This window comes from Schistocerca nitens, chromosome 2, assembly GCF_023898315.1.
Source record: "Schistocerca nitens isolate TAMUIC-IGC-003100 chromosome 2, iqSchNite1.1, whole genome shotgun sequence".
Lineage (NCBI taxonomy): Eukaryota > Metazoa > Arthropoda > Insecta > Orthoptera > Acrididae > Schistocerca > Schistocerca nitens.
In genome coordinates this window covers 876345081-876367457 of record NC_064615.1, presented here as the reverse complement: position 1 = coordinate 876367457, position 22377 = coordinate 876345081, and the positions used below count along the sequence as shown (strand labels likewise).

Here is a 22377-nt window from a genome sequence, read left to right as displayed (position 1 = left end):
GCCTTCTTGTTCTCCTGCCACTACTTGGCGAATACATTTTTCTGTCTTTCCTATTATATTACAGTTTAAACACCATGTGTGGTCTCTTTAAGGACCCTGTTTATAATTGTGGACCTTAACTCTTTTTGTTGTCCCTAAATATGACTAACTGGGATGCAATGTAAACCACAACAAGAAAATTAGATATAAAAATAATCTGCACATATACTTCGCCTTTACATTTGAATAATCCTTATTAATCAACTACTCACATACGTAATAATGACTATTGCAAATGTTTATATGCTGATAATATTCTGAAACAAAAAAATATTGCACCCAAAAAGTTTGAGTTACAAAACACAGTGAAGAATACTAAAACTAATAACTTTGGTTGAAATAATATTTAAGTAAAAAGTTTAACATTGCCTTTCTCACCAGAATTTCTATAAGCTTCATAGAACCGGGAGAATAATAAAGGCCACTTGAACTTCGCATAGCTAACAACATCTTCTTTTACTCTCAAAGGTGGAACCTTCTCCTTCAAATAATAGCTCTGTAGAAAGAAAATGTAACACAATCAAAATGTGAAACAGATAGCATTATTATACAAAATAAAGAGCATTGTTGTTGATATAATCCTTAACATAATTATAACACAGAGCAGGTATTTACATAGGGCTAATGTATGGGGCAAATCAGATATTTTCGTAGTCCTATTATAACTTCAGAGACAGTACCTTCTTATAAGCTTGAATAACTAGTTGGCCCCAGCGATCAATGGCTTTTTCTGTGTTTGTGAAACAATAATCAGGAATATAGCTTGGAAGCAAATTGTACAGCCTATCAATGTTCAGATCTGTGCCATATTCAATATAATACTGTTGAGCTGCTATCATTGCAAGATCCTCTTCCTGGAATAGAACAAGGTTTCACACTAGATTCAAAAGTTACATACATATTCACAAAACATATGAAATACCAACAGCTCCTCGGAATAGTGCTGCCATTTTTAAAGTACCTCTGATATAATTCTTTTTGACATGGAGCTCTTTCATTGATGCATGTTCAAGGTTGCTAGTCTTACTAATGTTTTACTCTTAGTTGAATATTTGCGTAGTCAAATAAATTGAAGCCTTTAATTTAAAGAAAAAAATACAGCACAATGTACCACTTTGTTTATGTCAACAAGGGAGTTGTTGCATAAAATAAAAGGCACACAAGAGTGCAGAGATGTGAACCAGTTTACAACCTCTGCAACAACGATCATTTCACAAAAAAAAAAAAAAACACCATTTTGTTGTAAATCTTTACTGCACATGAATGAACCTACTGAAATTTACTGACGACTGACGATTCAATATGATGATGTAATTTCAAACAGCAGTTTTTATAGACGCAGAGTAGCAGATTTAGAATTACTGAGACTACTTTTTTTTTAATTGCTGGTTTGCTGCCCAGTGCCTCTTCTGTTTGATCAGTACTGACCTATTTTCATATACATAAATTTACACTGAGTTGACAAAAGTCATGGGACAGTGATACGCACATATACCAATGGTATTACTATCGCATATGCAAGATATAAAAGGACAGTGCACTGGTAAAGTATCGTTTGTATTCAGGTGATTCATCTGAAACAGTTTCCGACATATGGCCACATCATGGGAATTAACAGACGTTGAACACGAAATGGTAGTTGGAGCTAGATGCATGGGACATTCCATTTTGAGAATTGTTAAGAAATTCAATATTACAATATCCACAGTGTCCAAGAGTGTGCTGAGAATATCAAATTTCAGGCATTACCTCGCGTAGTGGCTGATGGCCTTCACGTAATGACAGAGAGCAGCAGCATTTGCACAGAATTGTCAGTGCTAACAGATAAGCAACACAGAGTGAAATAACCACAGAAATAAACACGGGATGTATGACGAATGTATCCATTGGGACAGTGAAGCAAAATTTGGCATTAAAGGGCTATGACGGCAGATAACTGACGCCAAGTGCCTTTGCTAACAGCACAAAATCACCTGCAGTCCCTTTCCTGGGCTCATGACCATATTAGTTGGACCCTAGATGACTGGAAAACTATGATCTGGGTAGATAAGTCCTGATTTCAGTTGGTAAGAGCTAATGGTAGGATTCAAGTGTGGCGCAGACCCCACTCAGGTTGTCAACAAGGCACTGTGCAAGGTGGTGGTAGCACCACAATGGTGTGGGCTGTGTTTATATGGAATGGACTAGGTCCTCTGATACAACTGAATTATCATTGACTGGAAATGGTTGTCCAGCTACTTGGAGGCCATTTGTATCTATTATTGGACTTCATGTTCTCAAACACCTGACACAAACTTCACTAAACAGTTACAGGATACACTCAAGAGGTCAGTTGATGCACAAAATCCTTCAAAGGCAAAACTTTCACAACTATGAATGGCTATAGAGGCAGTGTGGCTCAATATTTCTGTAGAGGACTTTCAACAACTTATTGAGTCCATACCATGATGAATTGCTGCACTATGTTGGGCAAAAGGAGGTCTGACATATCAGGAGGTGTCTCACGACTTTTGTCACCGCAGTGTAGCAGCATTGCTCAACAGTACTGATAAGTAACTGGTTACTAAAATCATGTTTTATCTTACAGTAAACAGTGAAGTTTGTGATGTAGAACAATAATGGATATCTAAAATAACTACAGTCTTTTAATGTCAGCTTTTGTCAAGGAAGTTGGTAGAATAACTCCTTAACAAAAGACTACAAATAAAAATATCCAGCTTACATGAAGATTAAAGATGCATGTGAAATTAGAGGCATGACACCATTATAAAAAAAACTCAGTTGAATTATAATCTACTGAAGAAAGAAATAAAGAAAATGTTTTTGGCAATTATTCAATATGAGGTTCCATGTCTTACCTTGTCACATCTGTATTCACCAAACTTAACACCTCTTACTACTTGCTGATATATGAGATTGCTTGCCACTTGATCTTCTGCTGGATCATGCCATGGAGCAAATATTTCTTTTCTAAAAAACAATCTCCAAGGAGCATTCCTTTCCTGAGCTCCTTGTTCTTTGGCATACTGTTCACATTGTGATATAGCATCCATAACATGATCTCCGCCACTGCCTAGTGATGAAACCTAAACAACAGAATTGTTGGAATGTAAGTGTAGGTCTACATATTACAATCAAAATGACAAAATTACAGAATTATAGAACAAAACCCATGGTTTCTTGCTTCAGATAAATTACTTAAAGAAGTATTGGATATAAAATCCTGTGGGGAGAGGGTCAATGTTAAATGAAGATCTGTAACTGCATCTGTCTGTAAACAAAGAGGGGAGGGAGAGGGAGGAGCAGAGGAAGAAAGAGAGAGAGAGAGAGAGAGAGAGAGAGTTTTTTGTTGGGTGGTGGCACTGAGTAAAGTACTTAAAGGATATTTTGTATTTTCTTTACCTCCCACAAAATCTCTTGTATTTCTAATGTCAATTACCAGCAGCTCATTACTGGTAGATGTAGTATTCTGGAATCTGAATTGCAGCATTTAGTTTGTTGATCATTCTAAATACTGAGCTGTACCCTGTCCGTTTCTTGGTTCAGAGTAATTTTTTTTCTCTTTTACATCACTGTATTTTACTCTTTCACTTTACTGTTTCACATCTTTCTCCTTACAAAGGAAAAAAGAGTATGAAAAATAAAAATTTAACAGAATTTCTAAATTTTCTTGTCTGTCAACCTGCTCTTGTCATGGTTTTATATATTGTGTTGCTGCACTTGTTCCACCAGAATCATCACTGATAAGGGATGACATCCAGTCCACCTTTAATAATGTGTGTTTTAATGGCTATCAGTAGCCTGTCTGGATCACACACACTGTATCTGCTTCATCATCATGTCTTGCCCATAAATCAGACAGAGCCAACACTGAATTTTTTGCACACTATGTTCAGCCTGCTCAATAATTTCATGAATCTGTGTTCACAACTGGTGGAAGAAAGAAGCAGATCTGTCACTTTCAGCTGATACAATGGCAATACTGCAAGGAATGACAAAATTTCTCATATAATAACTACATACTACAGAACATTCTCTCTCTCTCTCTCTCTCTCTCTAAAAGCTTCATTCACTTGTAATGGATTCTGTTGTTTCAAGGACTGCTGGAACTAGTATGGTTGGAGACAAAGTCTTATAATGACATTACTAAATATTTTTTTATGGTCACAATAAAATTACACGATTTAAGTCTATTGAAAGAGTAATATTAGTTTTATTATATAAACAGTAAATTATGATCACATGGACCACTCCTGCAGACTGGAAGCTTTAAACTTGCTTCAGTTTAAGGACTACAACTTTTTTTATAAAAGTAAACACTTAGAAGAATGTCTACAATGCTAAAACAAATGAGGATTATTACATTATAAGCAATTATTTGAGTTTTAGTATAAATTCTTTGCTTGATAAACTTGCCATAAATTACAAAAGAAAGAAGTTTACACACCTTGTCAAATAAGGCAATGTACAATGAGAATCCAAACTGGTCTTTGAGGCCAATTTTGTCAGACAACTGATTACATAATTCTCGTGCAGTAGTTGCAGAATCTGCAAGAAGTGTTTTTGTGTTTCCATCCATAAATGTTATTGGTAACATTATTGGCTTCTTGGATTTTGTAGCCTGAAAGTAAGTTTTTATTAGCACATACTGTAATATAAAAGAAAAACACTAAATAATGAAAATTAATAACAAATAGATAAAAAGAGTCAAAGTATAAAGAATAATCCAGACTGATTGTTGTACAGTAACATAAAAAAGCAACCATTTCTGTATTTGGAATAATAAACAGAAATGCTGCGGACATTTAAAACCTTTCAATCCAGTCAGTTGTTGTTTTCTGATGATGAAAGCAAAACATTCAATGAATTAATTTTTCAACTACTTGTGCTTGAGACAAACTTGTCATAAATGTAAGAAAACAGGACACTGCACAAGAAGTTTCAGCATTAAATGTAAGAAAGGAAAAGTAGGGTAACGAATTATTTTTGAAATCTATAAAGGTGATGTTTGCAATTATTATCGGCACAAATGTCGTTGAACTAAAGCAGATTTCTGATGGAAAACCAAGTAAAGATATATAGTAAGGATAGTTCTGCATAATTTAAACAAGTAACTAATTTAGGAGTAAAGGAGACCACTCCTCGAATAGCAGTTACAAAACACACAAAAGATTATGAATACTTGCTAGATTTCAAATAAATCCTTTGACAAGCTAGAGCGCATGTGTGTCCACACACACTGCAGTGGAGTAGAGTGGGGTGGGGTGGGGTGAGGTGAGGTGAGGTGAGGTGGGATGGATTGGAGTGGCGTGGAGTGGGGTGGGGGCTGTTACAGCGGGGTGGGTGAAAGAAGAAAGAGACAGAAGGCAGGAAGAAGATTTGGTGATCAGTAGCTAGCAGCTTGGAGAGAGGCAGCATTTCTGCTGGCTAGGAATGTGAGTGGGAGGAATGGCAGGTGCACAGGCTAGGCATGTGATATGCAGGTACAGGAGCCTGTGAGGTGTGACACATGATGAATATGATAATGAGGCCTGGATTGGGTGACAGGAAACAATAAGGGGATACTGGTGGGTAGAGGATGTGGGGACAGCGGTTTACCACAGACTGACATCAGGCGGGTTAAGGAAATGAATGATGTGTTGCCGGATAACTCCCATCTGCATAGCTCAAAAAATCTGTACTGTAGGTAAGGATCCAGATGGCATGCATTTTGAAGCAGCATTTGAACACTAGCATGTTGTGCCCCTGGGTGGTCAACTTTGCTCTTGGCCACAGACTGGCAGTGCCCATTCATTTTGATGGACAGCTGGTTGCCTGTCATACTGACATAAAAAGCTATTTAGTGATTGCAAAAGAGTTGGTAAGTGACATGGCTGCTTTCAGAGTTGGCCCTGCCTCTGATGGGACAGGATAAACCTGTGCCATGACTGGAGTAGGAAGTGCTGGGTTGGTGGATTGAGCACATCTGGGTCTTCCACACGGATAAGATCCTACTAGCAAATGTTTGGGAATGGGTATGGCATAGGGATGGACCAGGATGTTGTGTAGATTGGGTGAGCAATAGAATACCACTTTATGAGGGGTGGGGCATGCTGATAGGTAATAAAAGCTCTGGTGAAGTCAGCAAGTTTCCTTTCTCTTTTGGGTGTGCCTGTCGACAGTTCAATGTTTCTGCTATTCAGTGTGCAGTCTGCTTTACTCCTTAATGATTTGCAAGTAAAGGTATAGTTAGAAAAAATAATAATAATAATAATTCTGCTTGACTTTGGTATATTTCAAAATGATACAGAAATTTGTTTTCAGTGCTATCTGCTTAAGATTGCAATCAAAATAGTGAATTAATGTCAACATCAACAGAGTGCAGGCTTAGAAGCAATAATGGAATAGTAATACATGGAACATGTTAAGTATGTGGAACATTGTACAAAGCAAACCTTGAACCAATCCTACCAAAGGAAATAGTTGAAATAAACATCACCGATGATGCTTCATTATTACAACTGTACCATACGAGATGAAGATATCAGGACGGTGCCATAACAAGAAGAAACTGATTTTTGTAAAAATGCACAGACTGTCTTTTGGGTTTAGAGACAGAATGTCCAACCCTGGTGAACTGATGTCACCTAATGTCTGTGGACCTACTGATCAGTCCTGTCAGAAGAAAAGCAGATTTTATTTTAAATCCTTTACTGTTAGGTTATGAAAGAAAAGGCAGTCAAAGAAGAAAAACATGTCCTTCCACATTTAACAATTTTGTATCTGTGATGAGTAATCCTACCTAATCCTCCAGGATGTTCTCTACTCACTAACAGTTTCTTTCATGCAACTGTTGCTGATTATTTTGATATATTTATACACAATGCTAAGCAGTATTTCACAAGCTATTTCTCCAAGATGCTGGATACTTGGGCCGAAATACAAAGGCAACTGCTCACCTGGAGTTCAAGCCAACTAGGAGGCTGGTTTCTTGTGCCATTGTTGAATGTCCGTTTGAGTCTCTCTTCACAGTAGGGTGCATAGCCTGGTGGTCCTTCTCTTATGAAGGCTCTAAGATAGTTCACAAACTTCTCAGATGGAGCAAAGCATCCAACACACAAAGACAACAATATCCATCCTCTTGCATGTGATGACTTTGATGGGTTATTAGTTAGCTGTTTGCATATCTGACAGTATATTTCATCCCTGTAAAGCAGTTTCATCATAAGAATTACAAACTAAAGATCTGAATGACAAAGAAAAAGTACTATGGTAATATGACTGGATAGCTCAAAAAGTTTGGCTGGTAGCTTAACAACAAACACACGTAATGAGTGTCAAGTCATCACTGACAAAGCAATAATCAAGAACATTCAAACTTTGTACTGAAAGTTAATTTTATTTGAAAGTTGTAACAGTCCTTTATCTATCATTACTCTTATTAATTACTTTCAACTTTAACTTTTTAGTTATAGTTCATTAAAAACATTTTCAAGATTAACTTGCACTCATAATTGCTTGGAAAATACGGGGTGGACAGAAAGCTTCAAAAAGCAATTAAGAGATGCTATATTCTGCAAAGTGGAAGACCAGGAAAGAGGGAATCAGTTGTAACACCAGTGAGCTAAGGAGCAAAATACACCTCAGGGTGAAAGAATAGCCAAAAGAAAGCAAATTTAAATAAAATAAATAATGGATAGAAAAGAGATGCAAATAAATAAGAATGTCTGAAGATAACAACATGGAGAAATGGAATACAGGCATAAAAAGAAAATAAGAATGGGTAGATAGGTTTAGGAAACTAGAATCGGAGCAGAGGCAAGAAAAGAGTAGAGCTAATGTAGTTTCAGGCCAGGAAGATGAGGCTACTATGTGGTGTGTTGCAATTACCAACTGAACAGTTCAGAGAGGCTAGTGTTATGGGAAAGTGTGTAGAGTTTGCTATGTGGGAGTGTCATGCATGTCTCCTGCAACCTGATGTATCTTCCAGGAAATCATATTACTATGCTATGCAACTGTGTGGTTAAGTTTATGTATGATACATGTTTAGCAGTGTTTCTCATGACAGTGGACAACTGGTCTGCACAGAATTAAGAATAGTGATTCCATAAATCTGATATGTGACTTTGCCCTACTTTTATACACTAAGAAATTTTGGCCTTTGTATAACTGGGCCAGCAGAATGATTGTCAGTATATGACGTATTTAGAGGGAGGAGATTTGTGGGGGAGATGGGAGAGGGATAAAAATGATCTTTGGAAGGATACATCTCATTACTGGGCATGAGTTGGCTGAGCTGTTCTGGTTCATTGTGGTACTATTGATAAGAAAATTCTTATTTATGGCTTGATAGCATTGTTGGGGGTTTCAAAAGTACAGTAGGATATGGAACAGAGGGCTTAACTGAGGACTAGATGGAGAAAGAAATGTCCTCTCAATAAAGACTTTGACAAGAAACTGACTTTATTTTTCCACACCTATCCCATAATAACCACATGATTATCACTACATTGAGATTACAAAGATAATTCTTTTACTGGAGGTGAGAACCATTCATAAAGTACTGTAATCTATAATTTACTGTGCATGTCTTAATGGGCCTTTTGCACCAGCGTGGGCATCATGAAATCCCTTACCGCAGTGAGGGTACACAGAGAACTGCAATTTGGACAGTAACAAAAATCCATTTCACAATGCATTCTACAGCATTGCACCAAAGTTTTGGGCCACTGGATAGTATAATAAACATCCAGCCAGAGTCTGCAGATCTGTGAGCATAGATGCTATGTAAAGTCTGATGCTTCAATGATATTATATGATGCAGCGATGACGAATTCTCTAGGCAGTCACAGTGTTTGTTAGTACACCAATTTATTCATTGTTGGTTTCAGGTCCTCGTTGAAAACATTACGGGGGACAATAGGGGGTATGTCACTCTGATGTTCTGTGATGTAGCATATGAGAAAGGTTTGTAATTGAAGACCTCAACTGTAAACATTGGTAAGGGACAGTCAATGAGAAACAGAGTTATCACATTCAAATCATGGTAAATATGGGCTTCATGCATATTAGTTGATAGTTCCACAATGAACCGAGAAATGTCAACTCTATCTCTAATTTTAGATTCTCTAATGACACTGTGTCAGGATGTGTGCATGTTAACGGTGGTAAGTATCACACACATAGCTGCTAGTAGTAGTAACTGGTGTTGTGTTCATGCCAGGAAAATGTTTTTCAGGAACAATTTTTACAAAACTGAGGATGCTATGGGCCACGAAAACTCAGATGAAAATCCTGAATATGTTCCCAAATGCAAATGCACTTCAAAATTAGTTAGTAATCACGTAAGTGTGAATATTTATTTAGGCAAGTAAACAACATTGTGTCCCTTATCATATTTTACGTGAATTTTCAAGACAGGATGATGGCACAAATGTTAAGGACTATCCTTAATATTGTTTACATGCTGCAGTTAAGGTCCTTGCTAAAATTAATTTTGTACTGAACTGAATCAAAGATTAATTTTTGAGGTTGTACTTTATTATTGCAAAAATCCCTCATTAAGATATTAACATCAAAAATTGAAACATTTACGACCTTTTAAATTTGTTTAGCAGTAGTGTTTCATTAATTTCCCCCAAAAGTAAACAGCACTAAGTCATTGCTAAGCCATGTTAATTGCACTCAGTTTGTAAGTAAACAATATTAAGTATCCACTGCCGAAGTTTTAAGAAAAAAAATGTCATTAATGTAAATATATTTGAAAACAATTACTTATCTGAATAAAAAACATCACATTCCAAGTACCTGAAATATTTCATTTATGAGATTTTCTTGAAACTTTCCTGTGCAATTTCTCAAAACAACCATCATTTACTGCCAAGCTCTTCAATTGTCAAAGGAGCTGTTATACAATGCCATTCGTAGTGGGGCAGTAGGCACAGGTTCAAATCTGGTTCATGCCAAGTTACATTAATTGTGTTTTAAAGATCTGAACTGTTTGTCTTGATTGGTAGCAGATGTAGACAGGTATGCAGATGTGGGCAATTCACTCATGAAAGAAGGCCATGATTACCATTGTTTTTGTTATATCTTTCACTGGATATGATTCAGGCTAACTTGAGAAATGGTCAACTGTTGTCAGGAGGTACAGGTAAACTAATGATAACGGTAAAGATCCAACAATGTCAACTGGATATGCTCAGATCACTTCCTTTGTGGGGTAAAAGTTCGGAGTAGCTTTAATGTGTCAAGTCATTTTGTTATTCTGGCAAGCACTTCACTGGCACACGAAAGCCTTGCGGTCCTCCTTGATATTTGACCACAGAAGCACCACAAAAGTTATGATGCAATATAAATGGTGAGAGAGAAATTCTCGGCACTTCATCACTCCACAGTATTGGTTGTGAACATCCCTAAGAGAAAGGACTTGATCCCATAGGCCTGTGTAAATGAACCCATCTCACGGATGAACTATGAATTAGCAAAGACTTGCAAATTTTTTATTAATACTCGTGTTGCAGAATCAAACGATTTCAGTACAGAGTTGTTAGCTAACCACAGCATGCACCTAAACAAGTCAGGAAAAAAAGCATTAGGAAGCCTTCTAAATGCAACAATTATGAAAGAATTCAAACCTATAAAAAACAGTGCAAATAGACAGGCTCTATTAGACAAACTGTCTAAACCGAAATCACAATAAAGGAACGCATCCTTGAACTTATCGACTAGTAACTGTTTTTGGACAAAAACTGCCTCTGGAAAGCATCAACTGGCAACCTTCCATCAGGATATTAGAGATCTTGTGTACTTAAACTCGTAATAAGCTAAACGAACTCACAATCAATGTGCAAGACCATGAAAGTATAGACCACAGCCCTGTACTGTGTTTTACTGAGCATTTCGTCTGCTGAAGGGTCAGAAGACTTAATACCTGACTATAATCTTACATCTTCATACTGTAGAAAACAAAGAATAAGAGGAGGTGTTGGTATTTTTTTTAAGAACTGTGTCATGCATAAATCAACTGATGTACATGACTTATCTTCTGTCTTCTGAAGCATGTACCATCACATTTTCTGTAAGGAACTGTACCCTTTTAATGGTAGCAATATATTGGATACCTCTTTTTGAGGCACCTTCACTCACTTTTAGTGCACTTATTTAACTGTAAAAGAGATGTCTCAGTACTTAAGAGATTTCAGTACTGATTTCCTAAGCACAGCAGTGGGAAAATGGACCTGGAAAATTTGATATCCACTTACAGCCTTGTCCCACAAGTTAATTTTCCCTCCAGAGTAACTCCAAATTCAAGCGTCCTAATTGACAATGTTTTTGTAGACAATGGAAAACTTGCAGCATCATCAATTGTAAAATATTGAATGGTCTCTCTGATCAAGATGGTCCGAGACTTACTGTTAATAATATGAATATTTGCCAGAATAAAACTGAGTTCCGACGGAAGGTAGTCAGACCCATAAGTGACAAAATGATTGAGGTCTTTACAGCATGCTTCCATAATGTAAACTGAAGTCACATCTATTCTGAAACAGATATTAGTTCCAAATATAATCTTTTAAGGAATGAAATTGCATCAATATATGAAGCCTTCTTTCCAAAAATGTTTACAAGAATTGAGCCAAAGAAACCACAAAAAAACCATGGGTCACAAAGTGGATAAGGATATCATGCAAGCAAAAATGAGAATTATAGATTACACAAATAAATTTGGAAAATCATACCCAAATTAGTTATAATAAAAGGTACAGCAAAAGATTAAGCAAAGTAAGCAAACTGACAAAAAGTTTATACTTTAGCTCCAAATCAACAAAAGCACTGACCCCAGTCACTGGAAAAAAGCACAGGTCATACCTGTCCATAAGAAGAGTAACGGTAGTGATCTATAAAATTATTGTCCAATTTCTTTGACCTCTATTTGCTGTAGAATTCTAGAACACAGTCTGATTTCAAACAAAATGTGTTATATTTAAAAGAATGACCTTCCTCATGGCGAACATCATGGATTCTGATACAGATCATGTGAAACCTAACTTACAATTTTCTTGCATGACAACATACGTCATGGACCATGTAACAGGGTGGTGAAGAATTTTTTCACTTTTGAAACGTATTCGACTCCATACCTTACTGATATTTATTGACAAAAATATGCTCACATGGGATATCAAACAAAATTTTTAACTAAACTGAGGATTTATTGGTAGGGGGGACATAGCATGTTACTTTGGATGGAGAGCTGCTAGTAAATCTTTCGGGATGTAAGGTCATGGTCCAAGGAACTCTTCTGTTCCTGACGTTTCGTCCATGCCTGTGCTGGACATCCTCAGAGGCACTCCTCTGCTGAGTCTTGCCAACTAACCGTCGGACATCCGAGAGCAACATAACTACTGTAGGAAAGGGGGCGTGGTCAAAGTAACACGTGATGAGCAAAGATAATCCTTGTCAGAGGTGAAACTTAATTAACGATTGTCATATTGTCAAAGATAAAACTGCCTAGCAATTCTGCAGAGCTACTGTCCATATGTCACTAAGTTTCATTGCCTCCTCTTTCTTTTTAAAATTATCCTGATGGTTATAAATTTCAATGGCTTCTCTACATAGTCGTGGATAATGACTTGACGTTGTAGATAAAATTTTTGTTTCAGAAAACTTCACATCATGGTTTCCTGACTGAAGAGCATGCTCTGCTACAGCTGATTTCTTCATTTTTCCTAGTCGGCAAAGACTTTTGTGCTCTTTTAGCCATGTATTTACGCTCCTCTTGGTAGTTCCAATATAAAATTTACTACATGTACAAGGAATTTTGTGTGCACCACATGTTGACAGAGGAGGACGTTTATCCTTCACAGATCAGAGTACTTGACTTATTTTCTTTGCTGGTCTGAAGACCGATCTGATGTCATGTTTCTGTATGACACTCTTGATGCAAAAATATGCCTAAGGTGCATTTTATCACTCTGGGGAAATGTTATGTAAATGTATCACTCATTTAACACTACATACTGTGGTTAATTACATCACATTGTAAACTGAGAAAAATATATCTCTACTAGTATCTTGAATTTGTCTGAAGCCCTGAGACAACATGAATAACCAAAGAATCTACAAAACACATGTAATATAACTGACAATTCACTGCCTACAACTGGATATACCCCTTGCAGACATCAAAAAATGCAGAAAAATTATAAATTCTAGAATGAATTAAACCTTAATTACTGCTACTGTTACATGAATTACACAATTTATACGCACCTCAACTCTGCTCGAAGAATCCCATGCCCTATAATAAAATGCAGCTTCTCCAAATTTGATGTAGGGCGTGATTCTAGCCATGTTTGATAACTATCAGCTGTATACTCATCATCTTGCAGTCTTCGTCGGACATCTTCTCCCAATTTGTTCTTTCGTTTTAAAGTCAACGATACCAGTTTGTGCCTAATGGAACGTGGCTTCTGCTTCAAAAATGTTTCCTGAAAATAAATCTACCAGTAAGATCAAACTATAGCTAATAAAAGCAAACTAAAAAATGAAAGCATGATTGTTGTCATCTTGGTACTTTGCTGTGCAGTCATGTACTGCTACTTTCCAAAAAAGACAAATTTGTACTGTTGGTGGTGTGGCACTGATTTTTGAGTATTTGATTTGGCCTTTATGTTACAACCATAACTGTCTATATCTTTTATCAGAAAGCAAATGAGTTTACTGTTCAAATGACTAGCAGGAGTGCAGTCAGGTAAATCTGTTAAAGTTCACAATGTGTTTAGCAGTGAGATTACAATTGTCATTGTTGTGATCTTTAGTCCATTATATATCCTATAATAAGTAAAAAAGAATCAATTTAACTAACTGGATCCATTCCCATCATCTGTGCCTCTTGGAACTCTTTACTGCGTATAAAATTTCTTCCCAGAGTTGCTGTAACTTTTGACATTACAGAGGTGTTGTCTCTGTCCATAGTATGATATCGTGGTTCTGGCAGATCACCTGTAAATCTCAAAATTGTTATCCAGAGAGCTTGAGCAGCCTGGAAATAAGCAGAAGATTACTATAAGCAGGTTATGATCATATTTTTTTTTCACCATGTATCCTCTAAAATATGAGACTTTCCTTCTCTATCTCACATATTTTACTTCTTAACGATTTCTCACCAATTGGTCGCCCTGAGTGTGAAGAGGCAGTAACGGATGTTTCAGTGGTTTCCTTGAATACTGATGAGTAATGTTTCCTTGGAAATATGTGGCAGCAAACTTCTGGAATTTGAATTCTGATAAATCTTCTTCATCATCTGGTGTTGTTTGCATAGCACTTATTATTTCCTGAGGGTCAGTTTTTGATGGTAGGTCCTGGGATGATTACAGAAACATAAAGTATGAATTTCTTCAATATAATGTGAAGTTCATAACATAATAATTAATATACTAACAAAAACAAACCCTAGCATCTGAAATTCATACTACTTCATCAGCTGCAGGGAAGAAATAAATAAATCGAATATATGGGAAAATTATAGCAATGAGTAAGGGCTGTGCAAAATGTCAAGTGACAAGAGAAAGATAATGTGAGCAAAGAATGACACTTCAAATTCTGAGGCCAGACGAATTGGATGGTTGATAAAAGAGTATGTTTACCAGCAGATTCACAGAAATATGTGCGATGAAACTAGATTGTGTGTTGACAAGGAAGTAAAGAGAAAAGGAGTGATTACAAAGATACAAATCCAAAAATTGGATATTCATATACATGCAATAAAACAGAAATGTAAATACTACTACTCCCACTACTACTAGTAGTAGTAGGAGGAGGAGGAGGAGGAGGAGGAGGAGCAGGAGGAGGAGGCAGGCCTAATATTACACATTTGAACATAGTGACGCAGATATTGGGGGGGGGGGGGGGGGGAACAACTTGAAGCTACAAGAGTAGCATCAGAGAAGAGATTTTGTACATAAAGACAGTGATAATATCAGTAAGGTCATAGGAAGAACAATATGAGACAAAGAGAAGGGTAAGGAGCAACAACAAGAGAGAGGAAGGTAGTTAATAGATGAGGAAGAGAGGGAAAGAAATAAAGGAATGCATGTGGCAGATCGTTGTGACATCAAGTTGACAAATGGAAAAAAGGGCTGACATGGGCAAAACAGACATTACCAAAGAGAAGATGGGAACTGTAGAAATCATACACACAGATTAAGCTTGGACTCAAGGCAATGGTACTGAGCAAGTATCTCTTGTAAGATCATGACTGAGCAAGTGTCATTCTTAAGATAATGTCCTGTCACCACATTTTCTATTGTCCCCAACAGCTAGAGTAGGGCAAGAAATTTTCATGATTTTTATTTCATTATATATGACCTGCAATGGCATGGTTAATAAAGATTCAGTAAGTAAAAGTAAGAGGATGGATAAGTATCTAACAGATTTCAGCATTATTCTAAAATGTGGTTTTGGTTCTGTGGAGCGATATAAAGAGACAAGGATGCTTAATAAAGTATTATACACTTACTATGGCCATATCCTTGAGATGTTTTCCTTTGTGTTTCTATTGTACAACTTTTTCTTTTTGCTGGTCTGCATCATCTATCATATATTTTATCTTTAGAGAACTGTTTCATTCACTGTAGTGAGAAAATGTTATTGGATGCTTGGTTTGATGTGGGGGGAGGGTGCAGGGTGGGTATGGGAAGGGATCACATTGCAACTTTTGCTATTCAGCAATTTGTACAGAAAATAAAAGAAAAGAAAATAAAAGAAGCAAACATAAAAATAAATGTTGTCAAGCTCACAAGGTCCATACCATAAAAACAGACGTTTCTCTTGGTGCAGGGGCTTCGCTGCTTGAATCTGGAAGAAAGTCAAACATAGCTTCCACAAGTTTGCTGTCATCTACAGGTTCATCCTGTTTTCTGGCTGCATCATTGATGAGATTCTTCTTAATTTCCATACGCCTCCTTTCTTCCAGTTCAAGTTCTATTTCTTTACGCTCTAGTTCCTTCATTCTCTCCTGAAATAAGAATGTAATGTTATGCTAGGATGCATTAAATTTACTTTAGATTGGAATTACCTCAGCAACAAAAATAAAATTCTGCAGTGGTAAAAAATAAGAATTAAGCTACTTACACGGTAGTTTAGTTCTGCAATTTCTTTTGCACGTTTGTTCCCAGCCTCCTTCAGTTCTCTTTCTTCTTTCTTCTTTAATTTTAAAGCTTCTATGTGATGTCTATATTCATACTGCAACAAAGGATTTTGTGACAGATTTTTCCACACCGACGTGAATCAGCATTCACTCATACTTAGCAGTTAATTTCATAACAGTAGGTACCATAGAATTTAACAGACTTACAAGACCCAAAATTTTATAAACAGCTGCTTACTGCAGAAAGCACCATAAAACACAAATAAGCAATTACCTTCAACTTCTTATATCTTCTCTGTGCAATCATACGCCTTGCATGGGATTGAATCTTTATAATCGCCCACATCTTTTGCCTGTACATTCTCCTTACAAGATAACCACGAGCTCTAGCCTGAAACAAAGTAAACATTAATTAAATATCTTCAGTTCAATTTGAGTCTTACAGTGACATATTATGTACTTTTCAGTTTGTAAATTTGCAAAATCAGTGTGGGCTATACAGACTCGAGAACTGAACTTGAGAAACATTCAATTTTCCTTGTAAGTAATAACACAAAACTCTCAAGAAAAAAGGATATAAATTTTGATTTTTGAAAGCATACACATTAACTGCTAGTAATAACATATGGAAAATGCCACAATGCTATTATTCTGGTGCCAAAGTGTCAGGTGAAGATAAATGTGGTCCCAATGGTAATCAGTAGCTACAGATCTGAGAACCTTACTGCACAAAATAACATGCTGACTTCCAGAATGAAGCAGTGTACCATACTTTACTAAAGTGTGCTATCCAGCATCTACCTAACCAGTGAGTGATGACTGCGGTTGTTGAACCATTTATTAGTTAAATAGTGGTGAGCTGAAGACTGTAGGGATATTTTGTTATTGTTTGTGCACGTAAACTGATATGGATGGACACTGCACATCTTCAAGGTGGGACCGCAATTACCGTATTATGATGAGTTGCAGTACCTGCAGGGCATAGAGTTATGCTTCGGCTTCCCAGCTTGGAGATATTTTGTGTGTGTGTGTGTGTGTGTGTGTGTGCATGTGCGTGGGTGTGGGCGTGCGCGTGTGTGTGTGCAGGCGCATGACTTTCCGTTCTGAACATTACTCTCTTCACATGTAGTATAAAGTTTCCATTCAATTCTTGAAGACAAACAAATAACACAAGTAACAACAAACATCCAAACTGTTCACAGGCATTATTGAGCATGAATGTGGTGGGTTCAAAGATGGACTTCGCAATTGCCTTTCAGTGTTCTTCACCTTTGAATGAACACGATCTTTTACCATGTATTTTGGTTTCAAAATGAGGATAACCTGCAAAGTACGAACGTTATTTCGGAAGTAAGGTCCAAATTGCCATAGCTAATCAAATGTCGCAGGAACACTGAAACATGCACGTGCACTAACTCCTGGCATTCCTTGCTCATCAGACAGCACCATCTGCATTGGTATTGTCACTGTGTGCTATTTACAGTGTCAGTTCAAGCTGTTTAAAACAGCTGATCAGACCACCAACTATGAAATATGGTCAGTGATTCGGTTTCTGACAGCAAGCGACAATGCAGCAGCAGAAATTCATCAACAAATAAGTGAGATGAAGAGCCCCAATGTGATCAATGACAGCAGACTGTCTAAGTGGGTGAGAGCTTTCAAGGATAGATGGGAAAATGTCCAGGATGAACTGTAATCAGGCTGACCCTCAGTGATCTCAGAAGATTTGGTCAATTCTATAGATGAAAAGATTCACGAAGACTGGCAATTCACTGTTTCAATTTCAGAATTTGAATTTCTGAATATGAGTGGAACAACTTTGCATGATATTGTTTTGCAAAAGTTGCAATTTTGCAAATTGTGTGCATGTTGGGTTACCAGGCTGCTTACTGTGAAATGTAAAATGGAAAGAATAGCTTGTCCTCTTAATTTTTTGGACCAATATCATAAGGAAGGTGATCAGATTTAGACAACATTGTCATAGGGGATGAGATGTAGGTTTCTCACATGACTCCAGAGTCAGTCAATGGAATGGCACCACACAACATTACCATCAAGGTCAAGCAGATGCAGGGTTATGGCAATCATGTAGTCGGATTAACATGGAGTGTTGTTAATGAGTTTCTGCAGCAAAGGACAATAACAGACAAAGCCGCTTCATACAATACCCTCACTACACTTCAGCATGCAACATGGAATAAGTGACATAGCCTTCTGATATACGGAGCTTCGTTGCTGCATGACAATGTTAGATCCCATTATGTCACTCACACCCAAAATCTGATCAGATCCTTTGGACGGGAACAGATTGTGCCCCCAGCATACAGTCATATTTGGCACCTAGCAATTTTCACTTGTTCCACTACCTAAAGGAGTTTCTCAGCAGCAAGCACTTTGCAACAGATGGCGATGTGAAAGAACCAGTTAAAGACTGGTTATCCTCACAAGTGGCACAAATCTGTGATTTAGAAATCCAGAGATTGTAGAATGTTATGACAAATGTTTAAACAAATATGGAAACTGCACAGAAAAATTGAGAAACATGCAAGGCATTAAATAAAAACAAATATTTTGAAAAATCTTTGTGGTTCATGTTCTATAAGAAATCAGACCTCATTTTCTGAATAACCCTCATACGTTGTTGTTGTTGTTGTTGTGGTCTTCAGTCCTGAGACTGGTTTGATGCAGCTCTCCATGCTACTCTATCCTGTGCAAGCTTCTTCATCTCCCAGTACCTACTGCAACCTACATCCTTCTGAATCTGCTTAGTGTATTCATCTCTTGGTCTCCCTCTACGATTTTTACCCTCCACGGTGCCCTCCAATGCTAAATTTGTGATCCCTTGATGCCTCAAAACATGTCCTACCAACCGATCCCTTCTTCTAGTCAAGTTGTGCCACAAACTTCTCTTCTCCCCAATCCTATTCAATACCTCCTCATTAGTTACGTGATCTACCCACCTTATCTTCAGCATTCTTCTGTAGCACCACATTTCGAAAGCTTCTATTCTCTTCTTGTCCAAACTAGTTATCGTCCATGTTTCACTTCCATACATGGCTACACTCCATACAAATACTTTCAGAAACGACTTCCTGACACTTAAATCTATACTCGATGTTAACAAATTTCTCTTCTTCAGAAACGCTTTCCTTGCCATTGCCAGTCTACATTTTATATCATCTCTACTTCGACCATCATCAGTTATTTTGCTCCCTAAATAGCAAAACTCCTTTACTACTTTAAGTGTCTCATTTCCTAATCTAATTCCCTCAGCATCACCCGACTTAATTTGACTACATTCCATTATCCTCGTTTTGCTTTTGTTGATGTTCATCTTATATCCTCCTTTCAAGACACTGTCCATTCCGTTCAACTGCTCTTCCAAGTCCTTTGCTGTCTCTGACAGAATTACAATGTCATCGGCGAACCTCAAAGTTTTTACTTCTTCTCCATGAATTTTAATACCTACTCCGAATTTTTCTTTTGTTTCCTTTACTGCTTGCTCAATATACAGATTGAATAACATCGGGGAGAGGCTACAACCCTGTCTCACTCCTTTCCCAACCACTGCTTCCCTTTCATGCCCCTCGACTCTTATCACTGCCATCTGGTTTCTGTACAAATTGTAAATAGCCTTTCGCTCCCTGTATTTTACCCCTGCCACCTTCAGAATTTGAAAGAGAGTATTCCAGTTAACATTTTCAAAAGCTTTCTCTAAGTCTACAAATGCTAGAAATGTAGGTTTGCCTTTTCTTAATCTTTCTTCTAAGATAAGTCGTAAGGTCAGTATTGCCTCACGTGTTCCAACATTTCTACGGAATCCAAACTGATCTTCCCCGAGGTCAGCTTCTACCAGTTTTTCCATTCGTCTGTAAAGAATTCGCATTAGTATTTTGCAGCTGTGACTTATTAAACTGATAGTTCGGTAATTTTCACATCTGTCAACACCTGCTTTCTTTTGGTTTGGAATTATTATATTCTTCTTGAAGTCTGAGGGTATTTCGCCTGTCTCATACATCGTGCTCACCAGATGGTAGAGTTTTGTCAGGACTGGCTCTCCCAAGGCCATCAGTAGTTCTAATGGAATGTTGTCTACTCCCGGGGCCTTGTTTCGACTCAGGTCTTTCAGTGCTCTGTCAAACTCTTCACGCAGTATCTTATTTCCCATTTCGTCTTCATCTACATCCTCTTCCATTTCCATAATATTGTCCATAAGTACGTCGCCCTTGTATAAACCCTCTGTATACTCCTTCCACCTTTCTGCCTTCCCTTCTTTGCTTAGAACTGGGTTGCCATCTGAGCTCTTGATATTCATACAAGTGGTTCTCTTCTCTCCAAAGGTCTCTTTAATTTTCCTGTAGGCAGTGTGTTACAAAAAGGTACAGCCAAACTTTCAGGAAACATTCCTCACACACAAATAAAGAAAGATGTTATGTGGAGATGTTTCCGGAAACGCTTAATTTCCATGTTATAGCTCATTTTAGTTTCGTCCACCTACGCTCAATGGAGCACGTTATCATGGTTTCATATGGGATACCGTATTTACTCGAATCTAAGCCGCACTTTTTTTCCAGTTTTTGTAATCCAAAAAACCACCTGCGGCTTAGAATCGAGTGCAAAGCAAGCGGAAGTTCTGAAAGATGTTGGTACGTGCCGCCACAACTAACTTCTGCCGTCGACTTCACAGGCATGCTTTGCAGGCACAAAGATAAATACTGGCGCCAAAACCTCTGCGTCAGTAAATAAATTTAAAGAGGTGGAAGACGAGCTTTTTTTCCTTGGCCCAGAGTTTCGACCACTGCATTTTCATACATTATCCATCGAAGTAAATACAAATTCCGTATTGTTTATCTTCGAATGTTGCAGCGTTTCAATGTACTACGTAAATCCGACTGGCAAGACTGTTACGGATGTTTGTCAATATGGCCAACTCTACGTTCTGAATTTTTTCCTACCTGTGAGAAGAGATGCTTGCTAATAGGAACTTTTATGAATTGTGAATCACATGCAGTATTCTCCTCACCATAAGAATAATACGAATATAAACATTTTGCCACGTATTCTTTCGTGTTTGCTGCTGTCTCATTTAAATTCTGTCTGCCTAATAAACTACGAAACTAGAGTGAGACAACAGCAAACGCGGAAGAATACACATATTATGTCATGTTTATATTCGTATTATTCTTATGCGTAGTAGTGATACAGTCAGAAATGAAGCACGGCAATTGACTAGATTTTCAAATCTAAGATGACTCTAATTTCTGTGCAGAATGTGATGTACTAAAGAGGCGTCTGCAAACGAAGAAAAATTTTCGCTAAACTCTCGTTCAGAACATATTCTATCATGCGCAGTCTATTATTTGGTTCTTGTTAATCATTATCAAAGATAGCAGCAGTGTAAGTAACAACAAATAGCAGTCTCTTGCCATTGTTTCGCTAATGAGACGATTGTATGCGGCGGTAGCACGCACAACAGCGAGCCATGCCGCGAGCGGTGACAGGCCGTAAACACTTATTATCAGAAAGTGACAAACAATGCATGACACAGTACAGTAATGCATCTTCAGCTTAGAGTGACGTAAACACCTATAACAAAGAGAGCGGCACTTATCAGATCAAATAAAAATAAGCAATCAATTCAAACCAGACGAAGCACGTGAAAAAGGAAGGGTACCCGTATAAATACGGACGGAGCGCCTGACACATAGCAATGGCTATCTGGTAAAGCTTAGCTGCTAAGCTTACATCTCGAACAAAACTACTGTAGCTGTATCGTCATTCATTCGACCTAAATTGTGTCTCATATTACAATGGACCAACTTTGTTTCGATTTGAAAGTGCGACCTAAAACTTTTCTCTCCACTTGAATTTCGAGTGTCAAATTTCAGGTGCGGCTTAGATTCGGGAAAAAATTTTTTCCTTGATTTCGAGTCTCAGTTTTCAGGTGCGGCTTAGATTCGAGTGCGGCTTAGATTCGAGTAAATACGGTACTCTACCTGCGCTGCTACAACATGTGCCTTTACAAGTACGACACAACATGTGGTTCATGCACGATGGAGCTCCTGCACATTTCAGTCAAAGTGTTCGTACGCTTCCCAACAACAGATTCAGTGACCAATGGATTGGTAGGGGCGGACCAATTCCATGGCCTCCACGCTCTCCTGACCTCAACCCTCTTGACTTTCATTTATGGGGGCATTTGAAAG

General features: G+C 37.6%; 1 protein-coding gene across 1 annotated transcript in view; it reads right to left on the bottom strand.

Annotated features, from left to right (window-relative positions):
• Positions 1-22377, bottom strand: part of LOC126237168 (myosin-VIIa) — a 532624-nt gene that overhangs the window by 36706 nt on the left and 473541 nt on the right. The window contains exons 18-28 of the mRNA XM_049947025.1: positions 16446-16562; positions 16156-16266; positions 15833-16039; positions 14190-14384; positions 13889-14065; positions 13294-13511; positions 6978-7224; positions 4487-4660; positions 2898-3125; positions 720-893; positions 418-535 (exon numbers count right to left, since the gene is read on the bottom strand). Of these exons, the coding sequence (XP_049802982.1) occupies positions 418-535; positions 720-893; positions 2898-3125; positions 4487-4660; positions 6978-7224; positions 13294-13511; positions 13889-14065; positions 14190-14384; positions 15833-16039; positions 16156-16266; positions 16446-16562 (1966 nt within the window). The remainder of the gene's footprint in view (positions 1-417; positions 536-719; positions 894-2897; positions 3126-4486; positions 4661-6977; positions 7225-13293; positions 13512-13888; positions 14066-14189; positions 14385-15832; positions 16040-16155; positions 16267-16445; positions 16563-22377) is intronic.